This window comes from Mauremys reevesii, linkage group 1 (assembly GCF_016161935.1).
Source record: "Mauremys reevesii isolate NIE-2019 linkage group 1, ASM1616193v1, whole genome shotgun sequence".
NCBI classification, from domain to species: domain Eukaryota; kingdom Metazoa; phylum Chordata; order Testudines; family Geoemydidae; genus Mauremys; species Mauremys reevesii.
In genome coordinates this window covers 215,554,938-215,581,616 of record NC_052623.1, presented here as the reverse complement: position 1 = coordinate 215,581,616, position 26,679 = coordinate 215,554,938, and the positions used below count along the sequence as shown (strand labels likewise).

The following is a 26,679-nucleotide window of genomic DNA, read 5'->3' as shown; positions in this document are numbered from 1 at the left end:
CTTTATGTGCCTCAGTTTCCCCATCTTGACGTTAAGGATAATGAGATTTTTTTTGTTGATACTGAGTTGCTTTTTGCAAAGACTTCTGGGTTCCTGGGATGGAAGGTGCTACAGAGAGAGTGAGAATTTTATTATCAATCGTTGCTGGTACCCAGCTATACAGGGAAAGCAAGGGAGAGTCCCGAAGCTTGCAGTTAATCTATCTTTCCGCAGGAGCTATGGCTAGATTGAAACACAGAAACAGGCACGTTTCACTCGGAGGCAGAGTTTAGAAAATGGAAAGGAAGCTGGGAAACCATACAGGGGCATTTCAGACACGTTGGCTCCTTAACCGTTAAGATATGAGCTCCGCAGGCAACCCACCTGTTTTACTGCCCTTCCCAATCCCCCCCCCCCCCGCCTGCGCCCCTCTCTCCACCTGCTGGAGACACCCCCCCCCCCGCAGCTTCTACTCGTCTCGGCCCCTGCGCCCCACGCCACCCCCAAGAATCCGCTGCAGCAGCGGCGCCCTCCCGTTCCCGACCTGTACTGCCCGTGCGAGGGCTGGAAACACCCGCCCGGCCCGGCCACCCGCGAGGTGCGCCCCACGCGCCGCCCCCCCCAACTCCGCCTCCCGCGCGGCTGCCCGCGGAACAGTCACCTGACCCGGCACGGGACCCCCTGTTCCCGCCGGGCGGGGCGGGCGCGTTGCGTCACGGGGAGCGGGAGGGGCCTGGCGGGGACCAATGGGAGGCGGGGCTGCGCCGCTGGGCGGAAGCGAGGAGCGCAGCGCCCGCCGCTCGGAGACAGACGCCGCAGAGGCCGCGCGCGCCGGCGATGCACTATCGGAGCACGGCGCTGCACCTGCTCGCGGGAGGGTGAGCGAGCGCGCGCGGGCCGGTCCCCCCTTGCAGTGCGGGGAGCCCCCCCCCCCAGTTCCTGGCCCGCAGGCCCCGCTGCGGCGCGGCACGAGGGAGGGGAACGCAGGAGTTTTGTTTCCGCGCACGTGGCCCTGGCTCCTGGCCTGAGCAGACCGGGCCGGAGGAAGCCCAGGCGGGACCCAGAGGGGACTGGAGAGCCCAACCCCCAACACCTCTGACAGGGGAGGTAGCAGGGCCCCTCCTGGGGACGGGGCTGGCGGGCGGGATGGGGCTCAAGAGCTCTTTGCCCCGAGCCCTTAGTCACAGTTCTCGCCCCTCCCCTAATCAGCAGAACCTACTGGGGCAGCTGCAGGCAGGCACAGGCTGCAGACATCGTTGTGCTTTGGGTGCCTGATTCTGCACAGAGTTGGGGATACCCCTTCTCTGGGTTGTGTCATAGTCCCATCAACTGGAGTTGAGGGGGTACCCATTGCTATATCTGTCACCCCATTACCTGGATCCTCTTCTTTTCTCAGCTGGGCAGGTTCAACTGTGTATCTCTTATTGTGCCTTCTCCTGAGTGTCCCCCATATGTGCTTTCCCATCTCTAAGGCAGAAACCTTGTATCTGTGCTGTCCCCCACATGCCTCACCCGAACCCTGCTTCTGGGGGTACACACTTGTCTCACCTATTCCTCTCCCAAATGCCTTGTCCTCTGTTTCTGGGGTACATTCTTGTGTATTTCTCTGCTGCCCCTCCTGAGTGCCAGATTCCTCCCATGCTCTGGGCTGCAAAACCTTGTTATCCCTGCAAATCCCGGACTTGCCCATTCTCAAGACCAGATGGGGACATGAGTTTCCAGTCTCCCCAACTTTCACATTACACCCTCATCCTGTGTTTTTCCCCTTCAGTGATTGCTTCTGTATGCCTCATCTCTCTCCATCCTTTCCTGAGGGGAGCACAGGGTGGGATTAGGGACACATCAGCCCCAGATTATCTGCATGAATCTCCCTCACTCTCATGGTGGCTGGAACATGAGAAAAGAGACGGCGCCGCCTCCTCTACAGATTCCAGTTCCATACATTTTGGCTCCCAAGAGCAGCTGCTAAAGCAGGAGTTCTCAGACTTTTACGCTGGTGAGCCCTTTCACACAGCAAGCCTCTGAGTGCAACCCTCCCCCCCAATACATTAAAAACTTTTTTGTATATTTAACACCATTATAAATGCTGGAGGCAAAACGACATTTGGGGTGGAGGCTGACAGCTCGCAACCCCCCATGTAATAACCCCGTCACCCCCTGAGGGGTCCCAACCCCCAGTTTGAGAACCCCTATGATGAAGGGTTCAGTGCAGAGAATCCCATTCTTCCCCACACCCTGGTTAGTAGCAATGCCCTTCAGGCCTGACCCACACTCTCCTATTCCAGTCTCAAGTGCAGGCTTAACCTTGTGCAAGTTGCTAGGACTGTACTTGTGTAGAACAGAACCTTAGAGAGTGAGGTTGCCAGGCCAGTTTTTCCACCTAGATCGCCCACCTGAATTCAGCAGGAAATGTGTGGGTGCAGAGGTTGAGGGGAGTCGGGGATTGAGAACTGGATCATCTCACCTCAGCATAGTCAGTCCAGGGACATCTTGGCTGCTCCCCAAGAATAAACCCTCCAATTAGCAAAATAAAGGACAAATTCCTGCATAGCTTCTGCTTTACATTTTGTTGCAGCTTTTGCACTTGGCTAATATTAGAAGAGAATGAGGTCTGGTCACTGGTGGCTAGAGGAGGCCTGGGAGTCAAGAATCAAGGTTTTGTTCCCAGCTGTGGAAATAGGTGGCTTGGGGTGGGGGGAGGGTGATCTAATCCCAGTTCTGTCAATGACCGGCTGTGTGACCTTAAACAAGTACCTTCCCACCTCTTTGTCTCATTTTCCCTTTTTATACAAGAGGGGAAAATAGTAGCTATTTGTCTGATGCGGTGAGGGTGAGACCTAAATTATTAATGTTTTAAAGTGTTTTGTAATGCTCCAATTACAGGTGCCAGCAAAGAGCAAAATATTATGATATACTCAGCTATCCTGTTGCTGTTTGCCCTTATATTTCACTGATCTCAGCAACTATATCTCATGGGAATTGCCAGATTGAGTCCAACCAATGGTTTGTTTAGTCCAGTGACCTGTGTCTGATAGTGGCTAGTACCAGCAGTTTTAGAGGAAGGGGCAGGAAACCCGGCAGGGGGCAGTGATGGAATAACCTATCTTCCCCTCCTCTCCCCCCAGGAAAGTTTCCTCCTGACCCCCAATGGCTAGAGGTCAGCTTGTTCCCCTGAACAGGAGAGGTTACCGTATATCCCTTCCAAACATCTGGAAGTTTTAATCCTTACTAATGTAACTGGAGTTCTCATTATCCATATAAATGTCAGCTCCTTTTTTTTTAATCCCATTAAGCTCTTGAACTCTGATTATCTTGTAACCATGAATTCCTCAGGCTAATTATGCATGTATGAGTGTTTTATTGGTTTTCAATTTGCTACCTTTCATTGTGAGAGTAAAGAGTACCATATCTACCCTCACAGTTCCCATTGTTATTTTGTATACCTTTATCATATCCCCTCTTAGGGTATGTCTACACTACGGGATTATTCCGATTTTACATAAACCGGTTTTGTAAAACAGATTGTATAAAGTCGAGTGCACGCGGCCACACTAAGCACATTAATTCGGCGGTGCGCGTCCATGGTCCGAGGCTAGCGTCGATTTCTGGAGCGTTGCACTGTGGGTAGCTATCCCATAGTTCCCGCAGTCTCCCCCGCCCATTGGAATTCTGGGTGGAGACCCCAATGCATGATGGTGCAAAAACAGTGTCGTGGGTGTTTCTGGGTAAATGTCGTCACTCATTCCTTCCTCCGTGGAAGCAACAGCAGACAATCATTTCGTGCCCTTTTTCCCTGGATTGCCCTGGCAGACACCATAGCATGGCAACCATGGAGCCTGTTTTGCCTTTTGTCACTGTCACCGTATGTGTACTGGATGCCGCTGACAGAGGCAGCACTGCAGTGCTACAGAGCAGCATTCATTTGCCTTTGCAAGATAGCAGAGACGGTTATCAGTTGTTCTGTACTGTCTGCCATGTTATTGTAAATTGGCGATGAGATGACGGTTATCAGTCGTTCTGTACCGTCTGCTGCTGTCATGGGTGCTCCTGGCTGAGGTCGGCTGGGGGCACAAAGACAAAAATGGGAATGACTCCCCGGGTCATTCCCTCCTTTATGTTGTATCTAAAAATAGAGTCGGTCCTGCCTAGAATATGGGGCAAGTGTGCTAGAGAACCAGTGTGCCAGAGAGCACAGCTGCTCCGTGTCAGATCCCGCAGAAATGATGAGCTGCATGCCATTCTAGGGGGTGCCCCTGCAACAACCCCACCCGTTGCTTCCCTGCTCCCCCAACCCTCCTGAGCTACCGTTGCAGTTTCCCCCCATTTGTGTGATGAAGTAATAAAGAATGCAGGAATAAGAAACACTGACTTGTTAGTGAGATAAAATGAGGGGGAGGCAGCCTCCAGCTGCTATGATAGTCCAGGCAGGACATTAAATGGTGCGGGGGAGAGGAGCCCAGCATCCCGCTGCTATGATAGTCCAGGCAGTACAGAATCTTTTCTTTAGACATGAAGGGGGGAGGGGCTGATGGAGCTCAGCCCCCAGTTGCTATGATGAAGACGGTTACCAGCCGTTCTGTACCATCTACTGGGAATGACCGGGAGTCATTCCTATTTTTACCCAAGCGCCCCCGGCCGACCTCACCTGAGGCCAGCCAGGAGCACTCACGGGCTGATGATGACGATGGATAGCAGTCATATTGTACCATCTGCCACCGGGGAGGGGAGGGGAGAGGAGAGGATGCTGCTGTTCACTGCCGCAGCATCGCGTCTACCAGCAGCATTCAGTAGACATAGGGTGACATTGAAAAAAGTCAAGAAACAATTTTTTTCCCTTTTCTTTCATGGGGGAGGGGGTAAATTGACGAGCTATACCCTGAACCACCCCGGACAATGTGTTTGACCCTACAGGCATTGGGAGCTCAGCCAAGAATGCAAATGCTTTTCGGAGACTGCGGGGACTGTGGGATAGCTGGAGTCCTCAGTACCCCCTCCCTCCCTCCATGAGCGTCCATTTGATTCTTTGGCTTTCCATTACGCTTGTCACGCAGCACTGTGCTGAGTCCCTGCTGTGGCCTCTGTCTGGAGATTTTTTCAAATGCTTTGGCATTTCGTCTTCTGTAACAGAGTTCTGATAGAACAGATTTGTCTCCCCATACAGCGATCAGATCGAGTATCTCCCGTACGGTCCATGCTGGAGCTCTTTTTGGATTTGGGACTGCATCGCCACCTGTGCTGATCAGAGCTCCACGCTGGGCAAACAGGAAATGATTTTCAGAAGTTCGCGGGGCTTTTCCTGTCTACCTGGCCAGTGCATCCGAGTTCAGATTGCTGTCCAGAGCGGTCACAATGGTGCACTGTGGGATACCGCCCGGAGGCCAATACCATCGATTTGCGGCCACACTAACCCTAATCCGATATGGTAATACCGATTTCAGCGCTACTCCTCTCGTCAGGGAGGAGTACAGAAACCGGTTTAAAGAGCCCTTTATATCAATATAAAGGGCCTCGTTGTGTGGACGGGTGCAGCGTTAAATCTGTTTAACGCTGCTAAAATCGGTTTAAACGCATAGTGTAGACCAGGCCTTAGTCTCTCTAAACTAGTCTTTGCAGTCTTACCTCCTAATCCTCTCCAGGCCTCACACCATTTTTGCTCCCCATCTCCATACCCTGTCTCTGTTCCATCTATGTCATCTTCCAGAGAGGGGGACCAGAGATGAACACAGTGTTATTCTATGTGAGAGCATTCCATTGCTTTTATAAAGGTGATGCAATAGCTCCAGTATTATTCTCCATCCCATTCCTCTGCATTGTAACATTTTGTTGGAATTTTTGATTGCCACTGCCCATGGAAAAGAGATTTTTATTGACCACAGGGACATCCAGGTTACAGTTAATTGAGATCCCAATAAGGTGTAGGAGGAATCCAGATAATTCCTTGCAGTGTGCATTGCCTTGGATTTGTCATGCCTGAATCTAATCTACTTTTGTTTTGCCTATTCACCTCACTTGGTTAGGTCCTTCCGAAGTTCCTCACAGTCTTCTCCAGTCTTGACTAATCTAAATAATTGTCATTTACAAATTTTACCACCTCACTGTTCACCCCTCCCTGCTTTCCAAATCATTAACTAAACAATATCAATCCTAGTATAGAACAAGGAAGCCCATTCCTAACCTTTTGCCATGATGGAAATTGGCTTTCTCTTAGTTTCCATTCTATGACAGAAGTTCACCTCTCACCCCATGCTGCTTGCTTTCCTTTACAGCCTCTTGTGAGGGCCTTTGATAAAGGCTTTTTGAAAGCTATGTCAGCCAGTTCTCCTTAATTTGCTATTTTACTGATAAATTCAAAGAATAACAGATTTTCCTTTGCAGAAAAGGTGATGGTTTGTCCCTGTTTATGTTCACACAGAGGGTTTATAATTATTATTTCAATCAGTTTTCCTGGTACAGAGGATTGGTACAACAGTACAATAGCTGATTTCAATTAGGTTGCATATTCCTATTAACAACTCAGCCTCTTCATTCTTAAATTCCTCAGAATCCATGGATGCACCATCTATTCCTGGTGACTTGCTCTTTAATTTATCAGTTTATTCCAGCATCTCCTCTTCTGAGATGTCAGTTTCTGGCAGTGCCTCAGCTTTGTTACCACAAAAGAGCAGGTTCTGTGGTAGATATCGCCCCAACATCCTCAGTGGTAAAGAAACTGCTTTGCTTCTTTACAATATCCTTAACCTCCTTACCCGATTCATTGATTGTAAGGCCAAAATCTAATTTGACCTCTTGTGAACACAGGCCATACCATTACACGTACATGCCCCTGTATTGAGCCCAAACTGGCTAAAGCATAGCTTCCAGAAAGGCATCCAGTCTTGATTTGAAGACACCAAGAAATGGGAAATCCACTACTTCCGTTGGTAGTTGGTTCCAGTGGTTAATCCCAATTTGTGCCTCGGCTCTAATTTGTATTTTTCTCCAGCTTTAAATTCCAGCCCCTGGTTCTTGTTAGGCATTTTTCTACTAGATTAAATAGACCTTTAGTACCTGGTATTTTCTCCCCATGAAGGTACAGACACTGTAATCAAATCACATCATAATCTTCTTTTTGATTGATCTCTTTAAGTCTCTCACTATAAGGCATTGTCTCTAGCCCTTGAGTCATTTTTGTGGCTCTTCCCTGCACCCTCTCCAGATTTTTCAACATCCTTTTTAAAATGTGGACACCAGAATTGGATAAACTATTCCTGTATTAGTCTCACTAATGCCATATACAGAGGTAAAATCACTCCCTGTTCCTACTGACTACTTCCTTGTTTACATATTCTAGGATTGTATTAGACCTTTTTGCTACATCATCTCTCTGGGAGTGCATGTTAAGTTGTTGGTTCACAGTGACCTCTAAATCCTTTTCATAGTTATGGCATTTCCAGGATACAGTCCCCCATTCTGTAGGTATGGCCTGCATTCTTTTTTCTAGATACAGCTTTTGGCTGTGTTAAAATTCATTTTGTTTGAATGGGCCCAGGTTACCAAAAAATCCAGATCATTTTCTGTGACTGGCCTGTCCTCATTATTCATCACTGCCAGTCTTAGTGTTTTCTGCAAATTTTATCAGCAGTGATTTTATATTTACTTCCACATCATTGATGAAAATATTGAACAACATCAGGCCAATAGAATCAATCCCTGTAGAACCCCACTAGAGACACACCCCCATTTGATAATTTACCCATAGATAACTTCTTTTTGAGATCTGTTGGTTTGTCAGTTCTTAATCCATTTAACACGTGCTTTGGTACAATACAGTGCTAATTTTTTAATCAGAATTTCAGGTACTAAGTCAAATGCCTTACAGAAGTCTTACTATTAGTTACCTTTGTCAACCAAACTTGATTTCATCCTTTGAGATTGCAAGTTAGTTTGACAAATGATTTTTCATAAAACCATGTTGATTGACATTAAATTCCCATCCTTTAATTCTTTATTGATTGAATCCCATATCCTCTTTTCCCTTATTTTGCCCAGGTTTGATGTCAGGCTAACCAGCTTATAGTATCCCAGGCTATCCCCTTGCCCTTCTTACATTTTGGCACGTTAGCACTCTTCCAGTCCTTTGGAATTTCCCTGATGTTCAAAAATTTATTAAAAGATAACCTCTGAGAGTGAGAGATGTCCTCAACCTGCACCCAAGTATCCTAAAGGAATTGGCTATCTGGGCCTGTTGATTTTAAAATTTTTGTCTCTAGTGGATGGTATTTAACATCCTCTTTAGTTACTAAAGGACTAGAAGGTATTTGCCATTCTCGTGATAGGAGTACCTAATCCTGCTTCTTTCCAAACACAGAACAGAAATATTTATTCAACACTTCTGCCTTTTCTGCATAATTACGAATCATTTTACCATCCCCCTTTAGTACTGGAGTTATGCTATTGTTAGAGTATCTTTTGTTCCTGATATACTTTTAGTCCTTAGCGCCCTGAGAGAACTTCTTGAGCCTTGCCATTTAGCTATACCGGTATACAGATCAGCATTTCATTTGGGGCTCCCTTATGGTTGCTTACGCAGCTTCTATCATTCACCTAAGGAATTTAAGTTCTTTGCTTTTGACCTTGTGGCCTTTTTGACTAGCTTCCTCACTTTTTTGTTTTTAAATCCTCCTTTCTAAAGTACAGCATCACTATGCAAGTTCCTAGTATCTTTGCTCCCCTTAGGATGGTATTGCGGTCATTAGTATTAAGGGACTCGAATACATTTATTACTTGAATAAATTGTGTGTTACATACAGCTAAGTTATGAATAGCCTCTCCTCCTGTGTGCTGTAGCACTAGCTATTCCAAGAAGTAATCCTTTAAAGTACCAAGAAATTGCTTCTCTACACCGTGTCCTATTGTGACATTTCACCAGTTGAAATCACCCATTTAGTAGCATTTTATTGGACTTTGTTGTCTCTGTGATCTCACTCACCACTGCACTCAAAAACCTTTCCCTGATCTGCAGGCAGGGAGTGAACCCTGCTTATATATTTGTATTCCTATGTCTTGGGATTTGCATCCATACAGATTAGTTTATCATAGTGGAATTTATTGGGTCTAGCACTGCTCCCTCCTCTCTACCACCTAATCTGTCCTCTGCATATAGGTCATAGCCAGGTACTACGGTTAAGGCTAACATTTTGTCATGGTTATTTTTAGTGAAGGTCATGGGCAATAAACAAAAATTAACAGAAGCCCATGACCTGCCCCTCACTCTTACTAAAAATAACTGTGACAAAATGAGGAGGGAGGGAGTGGGGGGTCCAGAACCCACCCCTGTTGCGGCTCTGGAGTCCCTCCCACAGTGGCTGGGAGCTGCAGAGGCTGCCCATGGCAGGGCTGAAGCAGAAAATGCACAGAGATCTCTGGAAGTCGCAGATTCTGTGACATAATCTTAGCCTTAACTGTGGTATCTCATTGATTTGTAAGTCATCTGTGTTTTAGTAATGCTTCTGACGACAAGCTCCCCTTCCGTGGTCATTCATTCTAGTTCACCTAACTTTTGCCTTCAGGCTTCTTAACTTGGTATAGACCAGGGGTCAGAACCTACGGCATAGGTGCCAAAGGCGGCACGCGAACCAATTTATACTGGCTCGCTGCTTCCAGCCGGGGTCCCGGCCCTGCTCAGCCTGCTGCCTGCCGAGGTGAACAGAATCCTAGGCTGGCAATGGGCTGAACGGGGCCGATGGCCAGGACCCCGGCTCGCAAGAGCTGGCGGCTGGAACTTCAGACCATCAGCTGGCTGAGCCGCTCAGCTCACTGCCGGTCTGGGGTTTCATCTGCCAGCCCCGCTCAGCCAACTGCCAGTGTAGGGTTCTGGCCGCCAGCCCCTTGCAAGCCGGAGTTCCGGCCCCGCTCAGCCCACTGCCGGCCCGAATGGATGGAACCCCTGGCCGGCAGCGGGAGGAGTGGGGCTGGCAGCCGCGGGGCCGCTGGACAGAACCCCAGGCTGGTAGCGCGCTGAGCCGCTCAGCCCACCGCTGGTCTGTGGTTCCGTCTGCCACCTGCGCTGCCTGTCTGGGGTCCTGGCCGCCAGCCCCACTCATCCTGCTGCCGGCCTGGTGAACAGAACCCCAGATGGGCTGAGCAGGGCTGGCGGGCGGGACCCCGGCTGGCAGGGGCCGGCAGATAGAACCCCAGACTGGCAGTGGGCTCAGACCGCTTCTGGTCTGGGGTCCCAGCCACCGGCCCCGCTCAGCCTGCTGCCAGTCTGGGGTTCTGTCGGGGGGGCCCTGTAAATGTAAAATTTATTACTAGCACACAAAACCTTAAATTCCTGAAGACTTGGCACACCACTTCTCAAAGGTTGCCAACCCCTGGTATAGACGCATTGATAGGTTTTATTTTTGCCCATGTGCCTTTTGCTATTTAACTCTTGTGCTGATACCCTAAGATTTACTTCCGAGCCCTCCAGCCTGTACAGCACTCAATGATCTGACATTGGACCCAGGTGGGGCTGTCTTTTGGGTCCCATATGTTGTCAGGCTATTCAGCTGAGTTCTCCACACCACCATGAACTGGGATCCTCAGTATTTGTCACAGAGTTGCCTTTTGAACCTGATACTGGCTCTCCAGCTAAATTGTGTCCGATCCCCGGGCTCCTGCCAGCTGTAACTGCTACTGATGACAATTGCAGATATTTACTGATGACACTGAAAGACATCAGGTGCCCAGACTCTCTGACGAGGGACCTTTCTTATCAAGCCAAATATAATATAGGAAGTCAGGGCTAGAGTGTAGTACTGATGCAGTGGGGCATTTGACGTCATTACAGTTTTTAACCATTTCAACTGCAGGAGTTCACTGCAATAGATTTCGAGAGTCTCTTCCTGCCCCTGTGATAACAGCAAACTATAAGAGTCCAGAAGTGAAGCACATAAGTGGTTTTACCTACACAAGATTGCAGCTGCACCGATTGTGTCAGACCATTATTCAGAACTCCAGTCATAGAGATCTGACCCCCTGCTATTGCATTCCTCTGCCCCCACACAGCTGTATTGATGCCCATCAGCTGTTCTCTGCTTCCCGCTCTGAGGCTCCCCACACCAGCTCTGACCTTGCTGGGTAACTTTTTTCTCTATAATTATCAGTTTGAAGCTCTCTTAGGCTGTTACCTCAAATACCCGTCATGCTGCCTCTCTCCCTGGGACCTCTGCTTTAAATTTTGCCCTCCATGTCCCTTTGGACACAAAGTGGAAGGCAAAATGTTCAGGTACTTGGAGAAAGACTTAAAAATCCCAATCCCAAGAAAAATCTGTCAGCTTCTCAACCTCCCGTGTCCCACCCACCACTACTAAGGGCCAGGGTCACCAGCTAGAATTCATCTCTGTAAACAAATTTTTTGGGCTGCAAACCAGCCAGGCTGGTTATGTTAGACCAGAGCCCTCGGCCAAAGGCCCTGAATGGACAAAACATGGGCACAGACTATGGGGCCTTCCAATTTTTCTGAGTCTAGTCTGGCCTTATGTTGTGGGGTCTGTCTGCCTCAAAGGGACTGGAGAAAGGCCCTGTCCTCATTCACCTCTAGGGCACCAGATCCAGTCTGGCCCCGGGGGGGTCAGTAATGAGATAAATCTTCCCATTTGATGGCCATTAGTGGCTTTTATGTTATTGACGAGTTTGGTGGGTGTCAGGCCAGACCCTGGTGAGACAAGCGCAATTGTTACTAACTGGCTCTTTCAGTGGCAGCTTCAGCAATTGCCCAGGAGTGAATGGGTTCCAGACTGAAAGAGGGTTCCTCGATGGCAAGCTGAGGCATGTGGACAAAGTGCAGAGTGGGGTGGGGGGGACACTTGCCGTGCTAATACAGGGACTGAATCCACTCCGGGGACCTGCAGAGCATACCCTCTTCAGGGCTGTTAAGTCAGCTGCTGACATCATCAGCAAAGTCCTGCGGTGGGACTGGGCAGCTGAGCTATTTGCTGTGGGGAGCTCTGGTGCAAAGGTCATGAGTTTGAGTCCTCCCCCTGGACTTGGGACGCAGCTTGTCTCAAATGCTGATACCTGAACAGGGCTGACCAGGAGCTGTTGGAGCTAACATGTTAATCAGTGCTGGAGTCAGAGGCCACACGTGACAAAGGCCAGAGGGCCTGGACAACAGGGGAAACAATGCAGGGGATATCAGAGCTGCTGCTCCCAGTTCCTGAGGAGTAACCCTTGTTCACGCCAATTTGTCCTCACTGTCTCCCCAGATGTGGCGGTACAGCTGGAGCCATCCTGACCTGCCCCCTGGAAGTGGTGAAGACACGTCTGCAGTCATCCTCGTTGGCCCTGCGCCCTCTTTGCCTCCCTGAGGTGCAGCTGCAGGGGCTGAATGGAGGGTTTGTGCGTCCAGCTTTACCCTCCCCTGGTGTGCTCCAGCTAATGAGGTGAGCTGGTGAGGGGGTTGTGATGGGTTCGATCACAGCAACCTCTTTGGGACTGTCACCTGATGTGCTGAGACTACCTCTAAGCCCATTTTCCCTGCCAGTCTTGTTGAGCCAGATACGCCAATCTGTTGCAACACAGCCCCTGGGTCTGAACCACATGCCCCAAAGCTGCAGACTTAACTGAAGAGAACTTAAGAAGTGCTCCTGTTTCCAAGCACCCAGACACCCAACTCCCAATGGGATCCAACCCCCAAGTAAATCTGGTTTACTCTGCATAAAGCTTATAGAGGGTAAACTCATAAATTTTCCGCCCTCTATAACACTGATAGAGAGAGATGCACAGCTGTTTGCTCCCCCAGGTATCATTTATTTATTCTGGGTTAATTAATAAGCAAAAGTGATTTTATTCAATATAAAAAGTAGGGTTTAAGTGGTTCCAAGTAATAACAGACAGAACAAAATAAGTTACCAAGCAAAATAAAACAAAACACACAAGTCTAAGCCTAATACATTAAGAAACTGATTACAGATGAAATCTCACCCCCAGAGATGTTCCAATATGCTTCTGTCACAGGCTGGACTCCTTCCTAGTCTGGATCCAGCAATCACTCTCCCGCCCATAGTTACTGTCCTTTGTTCCACTTTCTTTCAGGCATCTCTTTGGGGTGGAGAGGCCATCCCTTGAGCCAGCTGAAGACAAAATGGAGGGGTCTCCAGGGCCTTTTATATTCTTCCTCTTGTGTGCAGAAACTCCTTTGTTCTCCTGTGCAAAATCACAGCAACAAGATGGAGTTTATAGGCACCTGGGCAAGTCACATGTCCATGAATGATTTAGTTTTTTGCAGGCCAAAGTCATTGTTTACATGTTAGTTTGAATGTTCCCAGGAAAGCTCAGATGTGGATTGGTGTCTCCCAAAGTCCATTGTCAGTTAAGTGTTCCTTGATGGCAGAGGTGAAAGTAAGAAAGAGCCAGTACGCTGTGCTGGACCACATCTGCTTTAAATCCCGGCCCCGGCCCGCTGTGGCTGCCAGGCAGGGAACTCGGAGGAGCCCTTTAAATCCCGGCCCCGGCCCGCAGCTCCAGCGGCTGGGCTGGGGCCGGGATTTAAAGGGCTCCTCCAAGCTCCCCACTGCGGCGGGAAGCCCAGAGGAGCCCTTTAAATTCCAGCCCCGACCCGCTGTGGCGGCCGGGAACTTGGAGGAGCCCTTTAAATCCCGGGCCCGGGCCCACAGTCAGACACCCACAGCTGGTCCATACTGGCTGACTTGGGATCATGGAGCAGTTTAATTGCAGTGTAGATATCCAGGTTTGGGCTGGAATCTCAGCTCTAGGACCCTGCGTGGTGGAAAGGTCCCAGAGCTTGGGCTGCAGCCTGAGCTGGAGTGTTTAACCAGGGGTCGGCAACCTTTCAGACGTGCTGTGCCGAGTCTTCATTTATTCCCTCTAATTTAAGGTTTCGCGTGCCAGTCATACATTTTAATGCTTTTAGAAGGTCTCTTTCTATAAGTCTATAATATATAACAAAACTATGGTTGTATGTAAAGTAAATAAGATTTTTAAAATGTTTAAGAAGCTTCATTTAAAATTAAATTAAAATGCAGAGACCCCAGACCGGTGGCCAGGACCCGGGCAGTGTAAGTGCCACTGAAAATCAGCTCGTGTGCTGCCTTTGGCATGCATGCCATAGGTTGCCTACCCCTGGTTTACACTGTAGCCAGAGCCCACAAGCCTGAGTCAGCTGGCAAGGGCCAGCTGTGGGTGTCTGATTGCAGTGTAGACATACCTTGTGAGTCTGAGGCCAGGTCTTTACTACAGACCTGTATCAGACACCCCTGAGTGACAGTTATACCGACCTAACCCCAGGTGTAGACAGAACTGTGACAGTAGGACAGCTTCTCCCATCGACCGACATAGCTACTGCCTCTCATGAAAGTGGATTAACTACGCTGACGGGAGAAGCTCTTGCGGTCGGCATAGTAGTGCTTTAGTGAAGATGCTACAGTGGCACGGCTGCACCCAGGGGCGGCTCTAGGCATTTTGCCGCCCCAAGCACGGCAGGCAGGCTGCCTTCGGCGGCTTGCCACCCCAAGCACACACTTGGCGTGGTGGGGCCTGGAGCTGTTCCTGGCTGCACCAGTGCAGCACTGACATGAAGGCAAGCCCTGAGGCAGCTGCTGGGGCTGGGACAAAGGTCACAGCTGGTGGTGAATAAACAGATTCTGGATTGTGCAGGTAAATTGGGGGAAACGAAGAAATACTGAGGGGAGAGTTAAGAAGTGGATGAACAGAAAATGAGAGGAGCAAGAGAAATGTGGAGGAAAGGAGTGAGAGGAAGGAGGCCAGGGAGAGATGCAGAGAGAATGAGATGTAGAGAAAGGGGAAGGGCTGGTAGGGACAAATGGAGGGGAAGGAGAACTAGGAAAGCAGACAGCCTTGTCCCACTCCTCTGATTTTATTTATTCCTTTCTTCCACAGGGCCATCCTGGAGAAGGAAGGAGTCCGCTCCCTCTTCCGAGGCCTGGGTCCCAACCTTGTTGGAGTTGCCCCCTCCAGGTAAGAATCCTCCCCCCACTCCCTTCCTCCAAAAAATAGGGTCTCGCTAGGGTACACTCTCTCCTAGGGTCCTTACCAGTCACTGCCCCACCTCCCCACAGTGTCCAGGCCCCGGATACATTGCAGTCTCTGGCACCTCCATGGGGAGACTCGATGGAAGCCCCTCACTATGCCTTGTGAGGCTCGGGGTGACACCTGGTGTCCATGTATGACTGTTGTCTGGGGTATCCTCAGTGCAGGGTCTGTCTGGGGTAAGTTATGTGAAAACAAGGTCCCTTCATGCTTCAGTTGCTCCTTTTGGGTGGATTGCTACTGCACATGTATGTCTCTTCCCCAACCAGGGCCATCTATTTTGCTGCCTATGCTGGGGCTAAGGAGAAGCTCAATGTTGTCTTCGTGCCCGAGTCCAAGAAAGTTCATGTGCTCTCAGCAGTCTGTGCAGGTGAGCTTCTCCCATGCCAGATTAGACCAAAGGGCCCATTCAGCCTGGGATCCCTGTAAACATGAGGGGATTTGACCATCTGGTGTCACTGTTCAGGCCAGTCTCATTCACATAATCACCTCATTTCTTTGTTGCTCCTTCTGAAGCTCTTTCTCCCACCCCATCCTGCTGCAGCAGTTTCCAAGGTCAGTGAAACACAACAGAAACAATCTCTCTCTTAATTCACCTGAAGTCGCTGCTCGGTGTCAATGATCTAGGCCTTAGCCCAGTGATGCTCAGACCTCAGTGTGGTTCAGGAGCCAAATTAGTGATCAACATTACCCAAAAAAGCCACTTCATAATTTAATTTACTATAGTGCTGTAGATTCATATTTAAACAGTATGATGGGAAATATTTAGTTTTTTTAAGATAGATATAATTCTCACAGCAAAATGAGTGACCCAGTATTATTATTTTATTGACCGCAATTGGTTAATAACCTAGTAAAAGGATCTTGATTGGTTAATAATTAAATCAGTGTTTTAATATCATGCGCTGCAGAGCTGCAGGAGACCCTACAGTGCCACTTGTGGCTCTCAAGCCTCAGTCTGAGTATCACTACATTAGCTCTTTGATTGCCTTGGGAAACAGGGCTCCCTACAGGGGAGCCAGGTAACTTAATCCCCGCACACAACCTCAGCAGTCCCACTGCCTTTCCTGCTTCTGTTGTCTTCCCTTTCTCTAATGAGACCCTCCATTCTCAGCAAGTCTCATTGTTTCCTGCCTCTCATTCCAGGTTCAGCCTCCTCCTTTCTGGTTCCAGGCACCAGGGGTGGGGGAAATGAGGTTATAATGAAAGGCCTATGAGATTCATAGATTCCAAGGCCAGAAGGGACCATTGTGATCATCTCATCTGACTTCCTGCGTAACACAGGCCAGAATGTCCCCAAAATAATTCTTAGAAAGCACATTTTAGAAAAAAGTCCCATCTTGATTTAAAAATTGTTAGTGATGGAGAATTCACCAGTACCTTTGCTAAATTGTTCCAGTGGTTAATTACCCTCATGGTCATTGTACCTTATTTGCCATCTGAATTTGTCTAGCTTCAATTTATAGCCATTTGGACCTTTCTCTGCCAGACTGAGGAGCCCATTATTAAACATTTGTTCCCTATGTAGCTACTTATAAATTGTGATCAAGTCACCCTCAACCTACTCTTTGTTAAACTTATCAGATTGAGCTCCTTGGGTCACTCACTGTAAAACAAGTTCTCTAATCCTTTCATTGTTCTCCTGGCTCTTCTCTGAGCATACTCCAATTTATCAACCTTCTTGAATTATGGACACCAGAGCAGGACACAGTATTCCAGCTGTGGTTGCACCAGTGCCAAATACAAAGGTGTGCATAGGAGGGGTGGCCCCCAGTAAGGGGAAGCAGAGCCAAACGCTTCACCTTAGAACTCTTCATTCCCAACAGAGCACTTCCAAGGGACCCGCAAGCTATGCCCAAATTGGTAAACAGCTGCAGATTAACTAGCATTCAAAGAGCTAACCCACCAGTAACTCCCCACAAACTCTGGTACCTCTCATGACCTCTGACCTTCTACTTCCTAGGGGTCACCTCTGCCACACTTACCAATCCCATCTGGCTGGTGAAAACCAGGATGCAGCTGGAAGCCAGGTAAGGAAGGTAGCGCATGCACACAGACTGCATGGGGCTGGGGGTGATCCACTGACAGAATGTGTGCTTTCAGGACACTGGAAAAGTAGCAGTTATTAGTGAGCTTCCAAACGCAGCTGCGAGGTACCCAGGCCAGGAATAACAAGGGGTATGTGTGTTTTGGCAGGGTGGGGGATGTGCTGTTGATCAGTATTCAGGGGCAGTGGCAGAGTTGTGTGTGGGTGATTCTAATCCCTGCATTGGTCTCTGCAGGGCAAGAGAGGAGAAGCACAGTAACGCTCTCCAGTGTGCCATACGAGTGTACCGCACTGAGGGCCTGTGGGGATTTTACCGTGGAATCAGTGCCTCCTATGCTGGAGTCTCCGAGACCGTCATCCATTTTGTCATCTATGAGGCACTGAAACAACAGCTGAGGGAGCAGCAGCCATTCCTCCCAACAGCCTTTGCACTTGCACCAAACAGCCGTGATTTCTTTGGACTCATGGCAGCTGCTGCCATCTCCAAGACATGTGCCTCATGTATTGCATACCCACATGGTGAGCAACTCCATCCTCCCCTCCACCACCCTCCTGCTGGGAGAGGCCTGGCTTGGAGGGTGACTCTGCTAACCTCCCATCCCTTTGTTTTCCCAGAGGTTGTCCGGACACGGTTGCGGGAAGAAGGGTCCCGCTATCGCTCCTTTGTGCAGACCCTGCGGCTAGTGGTCCAAGAAGAGGGACCCCTGGCTCTGTACCGAGGACTCCTGGCCCAGATGATGCGCCAGATCCCCAACACAGCTATCATGATGGCTACCTATGAACTGATCATCCACTTGGCCACCAAAGTGTGACCTTGCACAAATGCACCAGCCCCTTGTTGAGGCTGCTGGCTGTGCACAGGAGAGCTAAAGTCTTGAGACTTGACATGTTTTTCCTGTTCCACAAGGTAGTGCTGGTCACTCTGTAGCAGGAGGTCTGTGTGGTGATGACCTTGTGTGTGGCAGTCTGCTGACAGGTTGCAGTGTTCTCAGGCCAGAGCGGTGGTTCTGCATGGGGCGTGACCTCTAGCATCAACCTCCAGAAAGTGTAACTGGTCTGATGCTCTGAGGTGGCAGTAAATCAGCTAGAATATGTGCAGTGGGGGCTCCCAGTGCAAAGCACAAGGGCATGGAGTTCAGTGGGGAAAGATAAAGGAGGATAAATAAATTATGACATTAAAAAAAAAAAGGGGGGAGGCAGGATCCCCATGAAGCAAGTACATATTTCAGCCTTTCCAGTGTCCCCAGCTGGTCATCCCCATCACTAGAAAGTACATGTATAGTTAACAACCCCAGGAGCTCCACTCTTCTTGGGCCTGGCCTGTGGGCATAGCTGGATATGTAGTCAGTGGATAGGGGGAGTAAACAAATCTGAAGGAAATTATGCAGCAAGCAGAGGTCTTGTGATATGGCCTTCAGCTACTCTCTGGGATTCTGCACATAGTCAGGGTCTCTACATAGAGTCCTAGCCCCTACACTGTCTTCTTTCAAAGGATTCTCCAAACCTGACTGATAGACATCCTAATGCATGGTACTTAGCAGACATCTTACATCATCTCCTTAGGGGATTAATCACCTGTGGAAAAAATCATACAGCTGAACAAATAACTCTGCCTTTCTCCCCTCCTTAAAAGAGAGGTCAGGGCAGGGTGTTAGAATGCAGCCCCATGTATCAAGAGAAGCAGGATGCATCCTGGCAGGGGGAGCTCTGGCCTGGGCAGCTTGTGTTACTATAGGCCCCATCTATTCCTCTCTCAGGTCTGTTCTCTGCAGGGGCAGGGAAGGAGCCTGCAAGGGCCCAGCTCTGCCTTCCTCTACTGGAGGTACTGAGATATAAGAACCAAGCTGGATGCCTGGTGCGTGAAACATACTGTTTTGTGCCTGTGAATGTCATTTAGAGGGTGGATGCCGGTGTTGAAGTTGAGGGATTTGTTAATACACTCAGTGTATGGAAAAAATAAGACTATAAATTAAAAACATTAAATCTGTCTGTATATGAGGGACTAATCCCACAACCTTCTTGAACCCCCTGCAGGGGGACCAGACTGCCTAAAACTAAGGTCCTGCCTTGGACAAAATGCCTGTGGTTTTCAGGTACCTCAATGGAGGTTTGGAAAATTGTGCCATTTTGCCAGTCCAGAGGACATAGGGCTAAGTGCCGCCCTTCAAGCACCCACTCCAGCCCCTGCCTCTCAGAATGAAGAATCCTAGAGGCCTTGAGTCTGTTTTTTTTAAATCCTTTTATTTTAAAATCCACCTCATTCCCTCCTTCCTTCACTCATTTAGGGTTATTGACAATTTTACAAAGCAACACAAGCTGCAGGGGTTTTTGTTTGTTTTGTTTTTTTTGCATCAGACAAGAATAAACCTCAAATGACAACATTGAAAAAATATACAATATGTATATAATATGTGGGGGCCTGCAGCTGACCCCGCTTGCCCAACCCTTGCTGATGAGTGTTTCCTTCTTCCCTGCTGCTCCTAAGCGCGCCACTCCCTTCAGATGGGTCCCTATGCTATCCCATCCTCAGGAGGGGGACCTAATGTCAGGGAATATGGGCAAGGAGCCCATGGCCCATCCTGTGTTCCTGGAGCGCTATGGGGAAGAAGAGAGGGGTTAAGAGTAGAAAGTGCCCTCCCCCTAGGCACTACTCCCCTAGTGAAAATAGCAGAGAAAGAGGAAACAGGCAAGAGAAATTAAAGGGGGCGGGGGGAGTGTGTATGTGTATACACAAGGAGAGAGAGAGAGAAAAAGGGGAAGAGGGTAGTGACCCCCTCAGGCTGGGGAATCTATCCGGTTAGCATCCCTCCTCCCACAACACAGGGCTCCTAGTAGCAGCAGGGGCCATCTCTTTTGCCCACGATGCGCTGGTCATCTCCATCATCGCTGCCTGGGGTGTCCGGTGTCTCTGAGTCACTGCTGTCGTCATTCTCCTCCTCCACTTCCTCTACAGCTCTGGTCTCCCCACTCTCTGCTGCCCTCTCCTGGCAGCTTTGGTATGACTGGGGAGAAGGGACATGGGGGTAAGTGGAGGGCTTAGAGCCAGGGTGGGCAAACTATGGCCCGGGGGCTGCATCCGGCCCTCCAGACATTTTAATCTGGTCCTCAAGCTCCTGCCAGGGATCAGGGTCCATGGCTTGCCCTGCTCCACACAGCTCCTGGAAGCAGCAGCAGCATGTCCCCCTCTGGCTCCTACATGTAAGGGCAGCCAGGGGCCTCCATATGCTGCCCCCACCCCAAGTGTCTCCAGGAACCCCAGCCAATGGGAGCTGCAGGGGCAGCACCTGTGGATGGGGCAGCACACAGAGCTGCCTGGCCATGCCTCTGTAGGAGCTGGAGTAGGGACATGCTGCTGGTTCTGGGAACTTCTTGAGGTAAGTGTCACCTGGAGCCTGCACTCCTGCCCCCTCCCGTGACCCAACCCCCTGCCTCAGCCCTGATACCTCTCCTGCCATCAGAACCCCTTGGTCCCACCCTCCTGCACCCCCAACCCCTCAGCTCCACCCCAGAGCCTGCACCCCCAGCTGGAGCCCTCACCCCCTCCTGCACCCCAACCCCCAATTTTGTCAGCATTCATGGCCCACCATACAATTTCCATACTCAGATGTAGCCCTTGGGCCAAAAAGTTTGCGCACCCCTGGCTTAGAGCATCAATTGCCACCCAGAAACCAACCCCACCTTCCTCCTCCCATCTCACCTCCATGGGGTTGACGATAATGGTGAGGGCTGAGTCATCCCAGAACATGTCGCTCTCCTTGCTGCTGGCTCCTGCATGGCCTCCCCCGGTAGCCCCTGGGGCCTTGTGCCCAGCCCCCCGGCGGTGCAGGGAGTGGATGCGTAGGATGCCCAGGATGACCATGAGTGCCAAGAAGCCCACACACACCACGATGATGGTGGTGGCTGCGCTGGGGACCACTGGATGGGGAGGGATAAGGAGGTTACAAACATCTGACCCGGACTGTCTCGCCTTTAACCTGTGAGGGGCCAGGGATGCTTGGGGTATTGCTCTATGGCATCCCCAGCTGCAGGGATCTGCCTCTGTTCCTCACCTGGCCGCAGGCCCAGCTTTGTGGGTGCTGCAGCCCCGCATGCCAAGTATGTCCCATCCTCACTGCCTTCATAAACTCAGTACTCCTCCACCACCATCCCTGCCCCAGACTTCCTGAGTGTTCCAGCCCCAGCTGCCTCCTTTGCTGAGACCCTGGCTGAACCCTCCATGGAGTAGCGCCAGTCAGCATCACACACTTAGGGGCAGCTTCTCTAGGCTGGCTGCACTGCTGTGAGTTTAGCAGAGGAAGACAGGTGGCACTAAGCTGCCTCAGGTCATGCCTGTAGTGGTTTGCTTCCTGGTGCAAATTGGAGCAGCCTTGCATCAGCCACCCACCATCCTGCAAGCAGCAGACCTCTAGAAGCCACGAACCACACACACACTCTCCTCCAGGGACCAGTTAAGATGGCTCTATGGCTGCTTTGTGCTGGCAAAGTGGCACAAAGCAGCAGAGCGAACCAATTAATCTGGCACTGCTCTGCTCCCTTCCCTGCTCTTCTCCATCACCTCTGGCAGCAAGAGCCACCACTTCCTTTGCAGCAGCCCTCTCTGTCTGGAGCTGCTTCCCCGTATCTCTCTTGTTCATTGCCTTCTAATCCCAGTTCTCCTCTTAGATCAGCTTCAGCCCAGACTCTGCTCTTTAAATTTATCTTCTGCTGCTGAGGCATCTCTGGAATTGCATTAATCAGCCCTGTGGAGAGTTTCTATGAGAAATGTAAAATGAAGCAGTGCCAGCCCATGACTCCACTCTCCTTAGCCCTTTCTGAAGGAGGATCTCAAAGCACGTACATCAATCAACCTAATACTGACAGAGGGAACCACTGCACCAAGCATTAAAATGCAGCCACCTCTGGGCTGAGTTCTGGTAGTTGATGAATTACAGTATATGACAGAAAGCCACGAAGAATCTTTTAGGTGATTAAAACTGTAAGAAGGGAGGAATATAGGGAGACAGAAATCACCCAGTATTGGGTTTTGCCAGGAGCCCAGGGTTTATTTCCCTGAGTCAGGTTATTGTGAGAGGAGATCTGCAGTGACCATGAGGAGCTGTTGCTTCAGATTTACATTTCATCTGAATCACACCTCTTCCCTAGCACCACACCAGAGCCAGCCCTGACTCTGGGGGAGAGCACCCCCTGCTTAGTCAATCACACCACTCCTTGCAGCATACTGCTGCCTACTACTGGGGTCAGTCCTGAAATCCCAACAGGGAATCACTGTAGGTTTCTACACAAATATGCCCCCGGGATAATTCTGTGTGTAGGTTGTCACCAATCATCAGGATTGCATACTGGAGTTGCGATGGACGTTGGCCAGGCTGTGCCCAGATAGTTCTGGTGGTAGGTGGTGACCTTGGTGCATGAATTGCTGGGAGCTGAGGATGTGGTTAGGATGAGCAGCCCGGTTCATATTGTGGAGGACGTTCACCTGTGGAAGAGGAAGAGATTCAGTCTCTGCATTTAACGAGACCTGGCCTTCACACATACACAGTCATTGATGGCCTTGTACCTCAACAGTAAACTCGTTGCTGGAGTAGCGTCCATTCATCTCGGTGCAAGAAAGGCGGAATTTCCTCTCATAGAGGGCAGCACCATGGCGGATGCGGTATGAGACCTGGTGGAGGATCTCCTCATAAACCGCAATGCTCTCCACGCCTGGGGCCGGGGGAGAGAGAGAGAGAGACACACATTCAGGTGTGGGATAAGGGAGCTCCCATTTTGAAATGATCAAAGGTCCACCTGACATATCACTGAGTCTAAAGAAAAGCTGTGCGGGAAGGACAAACCAGGCTCATACCTAAAAGGGAGCGGAACGAGGTGTGGCTCCCTTGAGGTGTCTGCAACCTCAAAGGGTCCAGGAAATTGCTAGTGGCTGTCAATGCCCAGGGAAGGTAAGGAAGGGTCCAGCAGCCAGTCATGTGTCAGGTTCCAACCCCACCCTAGGAATTGCACTTGCACACAACCAGTGGGCTCCACAGCCACCCAGAGGCAGCAGGGAAAACATTTCTGGAATGGAGAAGTGCAGACCACAGGGGGCAGGAGGGGAACAGAGTGCAACTGAATCAAAGGAAAAGAACTCAGATCCCATACTCCAGCACTGTGACCCTGAGGTAATGCCTCCCTTTCCAGACCTAGACCCCATCACTCAGGACACTAAGAACCAAGAGTCCAGGGAATGGATGGACAGGACCAATCCTCCCCTGGTCTCAATCAGTGTGATGAGGCTTCTCCATCTCCAGTTCTCCTGGCTTTGACTGGCAGGAAGTGGAGGAGACAGGAACCAGGAAGTCCTGTCCGGGGGAGAGTCTACCTGTGATGGTGAAGTAGGCAGAGGTGTTGATGAGCTCCAGGCCCCGCTGCTGCAGGGATGCCCCATCCAGGATCAGGTATTCTCTCTCCAGGTCCAGGTCATCTCCCACCAGGGAGATCTCGCAGCCATCCAGGTTGTGGACAATCTCGTCTGACATTCGTGTGTCTGTCACTAAGAGGCATAGAGATGGGTCAAGAGATCAAAAAAAAGCAAAACCCATGCTCAAAATGGACACAGTTCATGATACCCAGTTAATAAGAGACCTTATCCACAACACATCTGTGCTGCACTATGCCATCATGGCAATGATGTCACTTGCTGTTGGCAGTTCTCACTGTGAGTGATATCTTCCTGTCTGTCATGTTATTTGCTGGTGGGGTTGCCACTTCCTGCTTCTAATGACATTGCTTCTGCTTGCTAAAACATCACTTCATGTTCTAACAATGAGCCACTTCGGGGATTTTTAGTGACAGCACGTCTTGCCTGGTTCTGTTGATACTGCAGTGTTACCAGCTCAGACACATGAGACTTTAAAAAAAAAAAAAAAAGATTCCACACGATGATTTTACAAATGCTGGCATAACTCTTAAATATTCCCTTATTCAAAATGGCCACCACCTCTCATTACTTTCAACGGGGCTAAAGCCAACCTATCCTCAGTCAAGTCAGCCATAATTGCATGGGGAAATGAGGCTGCCTTAGTGAAGTGTCAACTAATCCTCATTCTTTTAAATGGAACTGAAGCCAGGCTGCCCTCAGGGAAGATGACTGTAGCTCTAGGGAGGTTGGACAGGAAGCTAAGAGCAATGTAGGAAATGTGGGCAGCAGGAGGGAGGCTGAAGGAGTGTGGTAGGAGACTGCGGGGTGCAGGAAGGGAACCTGAAGGGGATGCAGGAAGAGGCTGAGAAGCAAGATAACATGGTATGGTGAAGGAAATGAGGGAGATTCAGGGGAATGTGTGGTGTTAGAGGAGATTAAGGCTGACACGGACATGTGAGGAGCAGGAGGCTGACTAAGGAGATCTCAGGGAAATAGGGGGTGGCAGAGTTCAAATGTAAGGTGATGGATTCTGGAAAGGGAAAGGGAGGTAAAGTGTGGAAACAGATGGGGACAGGAGACTGGGAGAGGAGCACCGATTGAGTATGTAAGTAGGAAACTGGGTGGGGTAGAGGGGGAACACAGGGAAAGAAAAGAAAGAGACAGGGTTCTGGGAATACAGAGAACTGTTTCGAGTGACACCGCATCCTATTTCTAAGCATGTCACTTCCCATTTTACGTCTTTCCAGTGACACTGTTTCCCATTTCTAAGCAAAATTATTTTCTGGTTCTGTGTTGGTAGTGACACCACTTCCTGTAACTAAGAGACGTCATTTTCTGTTCTAGTGACATCATTTCCAATTTCTACCTAACAACACTTCCTGTTTGTGAGTAAGCCCCTTTTCCATGCGCCCCACTCACCCGTGCCATGCCAGCTCTCATCCTTCTTGGCCTTCACCTGGTGAGAGATGGAGCAGGTGACCTGGAGGTCAGGGAATAGGGGGACCCCATCAGGGTTCTCAAAGTCTGATGCAGGACGAGCAAAGTGAGCATTACCACTCAGCAGAATCTGGGGGGCATCAGGTTGCAGCACCACCACATAGCCTTCCACATCAGGGATGGAGACACACGATTCTTCACTGAAGCATCTGACAGAGGAAGGGGACAGAGCGTTAGTACCTATACACCAACTTCTGCCAGCCTCATCCTGGAGGGGGTAACCCGCCTTTCCAGTACTGTTGGCGAGGGGTGGATCATCTTGTGACTGCCAGCTTCTAAGTGCTTCCCCACAAGCTCCTGTGCTCTGCAGAGCGGTATTCTGGGAATTGCACCATTGTATTTAGAGATGGCACTGTGATGTCATCACCACAAGCTCCAACCCAACACGAGCGAATGGGGTGTCCAACCAGATGCCAGCGCACAAGAGCCATTGGTGATGGCTCTGTATCCATATTATATTTATACTCCCAAAATATACTGGGACAAGTGTTCACAAACATTGCTACTTTTTTTTAGGTTTATTCTTGCACATTTTGAAATTATCAACCCCAAATTAAAAGGCAACAAAGGGCAGAGAACTTTAACAACAGAGTCCTGTCTGATTGGTGAGCTTAGGGTGAGGTGCTACTTGCCATGAGCTACAAAGGGATACATTGTAGGATATCACTCCAACAGATTCCCTCCAATTTGCCTGGGGGAGAGGTTCCACCTGGAGTTCCTGCACTCACTTGACAGTGGTGGTGAGCTTGAGCGGCCGGACTCCAGGCGTGGCAAAGCGCAGTGAGTTCATGTAAACCACATGCTGGATTGCATGGTTGAAGGTTTCCACGTCATCACCCTCCAGTGTGAGCTGAGACTGGGAGGGATTAACATGAACCTGTGGGGAAAAAGGAAAGACTGGACTGAAGAATCCCTGGTGGATGCTTTGATTCTGGACTAAGAGATGCAGAAGAGGAGTACAGGGAGATTCCTGGGGTGTCGCAGGAGACAGGGATGAAGGGGAGAGTGGTGGAGGTTCATGCGAGCTGGGGAGGGGGCATACCTTCATCCCTTTGCCAAGGCTGTCAAAGTCACTGTAGTCAAGCCCCTCACGGCAGGCGTAGAGGCACTCAATCACCTCCCGGCTCTCCAGGCTGCCGGGGCGCACGGTGAAGCCAGCCAGGTAACCGTGGAAGTAGTGGTGAATCAGCACAGGGTCTCCTAAGGGGAACACAGGAGGAGGAGGAGGATGTGAGAGACAGAGACAGTGGAGGGGGGAGGAGCGAGAGAGAGAGAGAGAGGCAACAGAGATGAAGAGAAGGAAAGTGAGAGAGTGTGAGGGAGACAGGAATGGGAGAGGTAGAAAGAGACAAAGGTGAGTGTGGCATGGGGAAAGACAATGACAACAAGAAGGAGGGGTTAAGGAAAAGGGGAGAAAAAGTCTGGGAAACCCAGATAGAAGGAAAGAGACTAAGGCAGATAAGGGTGGAGAGAGTGAGAGAAGTGCTGCCAAGACACAGGCCCTTGACAGGGATGGTTTCCCCCACCCAGTCTTGTTTTGCTCACTGTGGTTCCCATGAGGGCATAAAGAAGGTCAAATTGCCACTAGATAATTTAGGGTGAGGTTGCATTTTCTGTGTCCCCTGCTCTTCATTTCCCCCACTGTCCTCGGTGACCAGCTTCAGTGATCGGGAGTGGGGATTATTCTACCTGTCTCCCACAGGATAAACATATTTGAGTCTCCCCAAAA

The 26,679-nt window shown here is 49.9% G+C and overlaps 2 protein-coding genes across 6 annotated transcripts in view; one reads left to right on the top strand and one right to left on the bottom strand.

The window, feature by feature from the left end:
- Nucleotides 1-713: 713 nt before the first annotated feature.
- On the top strand, nt 714-19,051 carry LOC120401969 (solute carrier family 25 member 33-like). 2 transcript variants are annotated; one of them, XM_039532255.1, is made up of 7 exons: nt 714-857; nt 12,207-12,383; nt 14,860-14,937; nt 15,279-15,379; nt 16,973-17,039; nt 17,292-17,575; nt 17,672-19,051. In XM_039532255.1, exons 1-7 carry the CDS (start codon nt 817-819, stop codon nt 17,866-17,868), a joined length of 945 nt encoding a protein of 314 aa, XP_039388189.1. In that variant the 5' UTR covers nt 714-816; the 3' UTR covers nt 17,869-19,051. The 2 variants fall into 2 exon arrangements, with proteins under 2 accessions (XP_039388189.1, XP_039388182.1); XM_039532248.1 differs by having other exon boundaries at nt 17,292-19,051.
- Nucleotides 19,052-19,137: 86 nt separating this feature from the next.
- The window catches only part of CLSTN3 (calsyntenin 3), a 40,494-nt gene continuing 32,952 nt past the window's right edge, over nt 19,138-26,679 (bottom strand). For all 4 annotated transcript variants that reach the window (XM_039532210.1, XM_039532202.1, XM_039532221.1 and 1 more), the window contains 8 exons: nt 25,993-26,150; nt 25,679-25,827; nt 24,873-25,099; nt 23,415-23,585; nt 22,614-22,759; nt 22,397-22,532; nt 20,754-20,971; nt 19,138-20,058 (listed from right to left, as the gene is read on the bottom strand). In XM_039532210.1, the coding sequence (XP_039388144.1) occupies nt 19,885-20,058; nt 20,754-20,971; nt 22,397-22,532; nt 22,614-22,759; nt 23,415-23,585; nt 24,873-25,099; nt 25,679-25,827; nt 25,993-26,150 (1,379 nt within the window). In that variant the 3' untranslated portion in view covers nt 19,138-19,884. The remainder of the gene's footprint in view (nt 20,059-20,753; nt 20,972-22,396; nt 22,533-22,613; nt 22,760-23,414; nt 23,586-24,872; nt 25,100-25,678; nt 25,828-25,992; nt 26,151-26,679) is intronic.

Excerpts from the sequence above, each read along its gene's own strand:
- LOC120401969 (XM_039532248.1), top strand. The coding sequence starts at position 817 with ATGCACTATCGGAGCACGGCGCTGCACCTGCTCGCGGGAGG. Across the intron at positions 858-12,206 it reads CTGCACCTGCTCGCGGGAGG|ATGTGGCGGTACAGCTGGAG; the intron begins GTGAGCGAGCGC and ends CTGTCTCCCCAG. Across the intron at positions 17,040-17,291 it reads AGGATGCAGCTGGAAGCCAG|GGCAAGAGAGGAGAAGCACA; the intron begins GTAAGGAAGGTA and ends TGGTCTCTGCAG.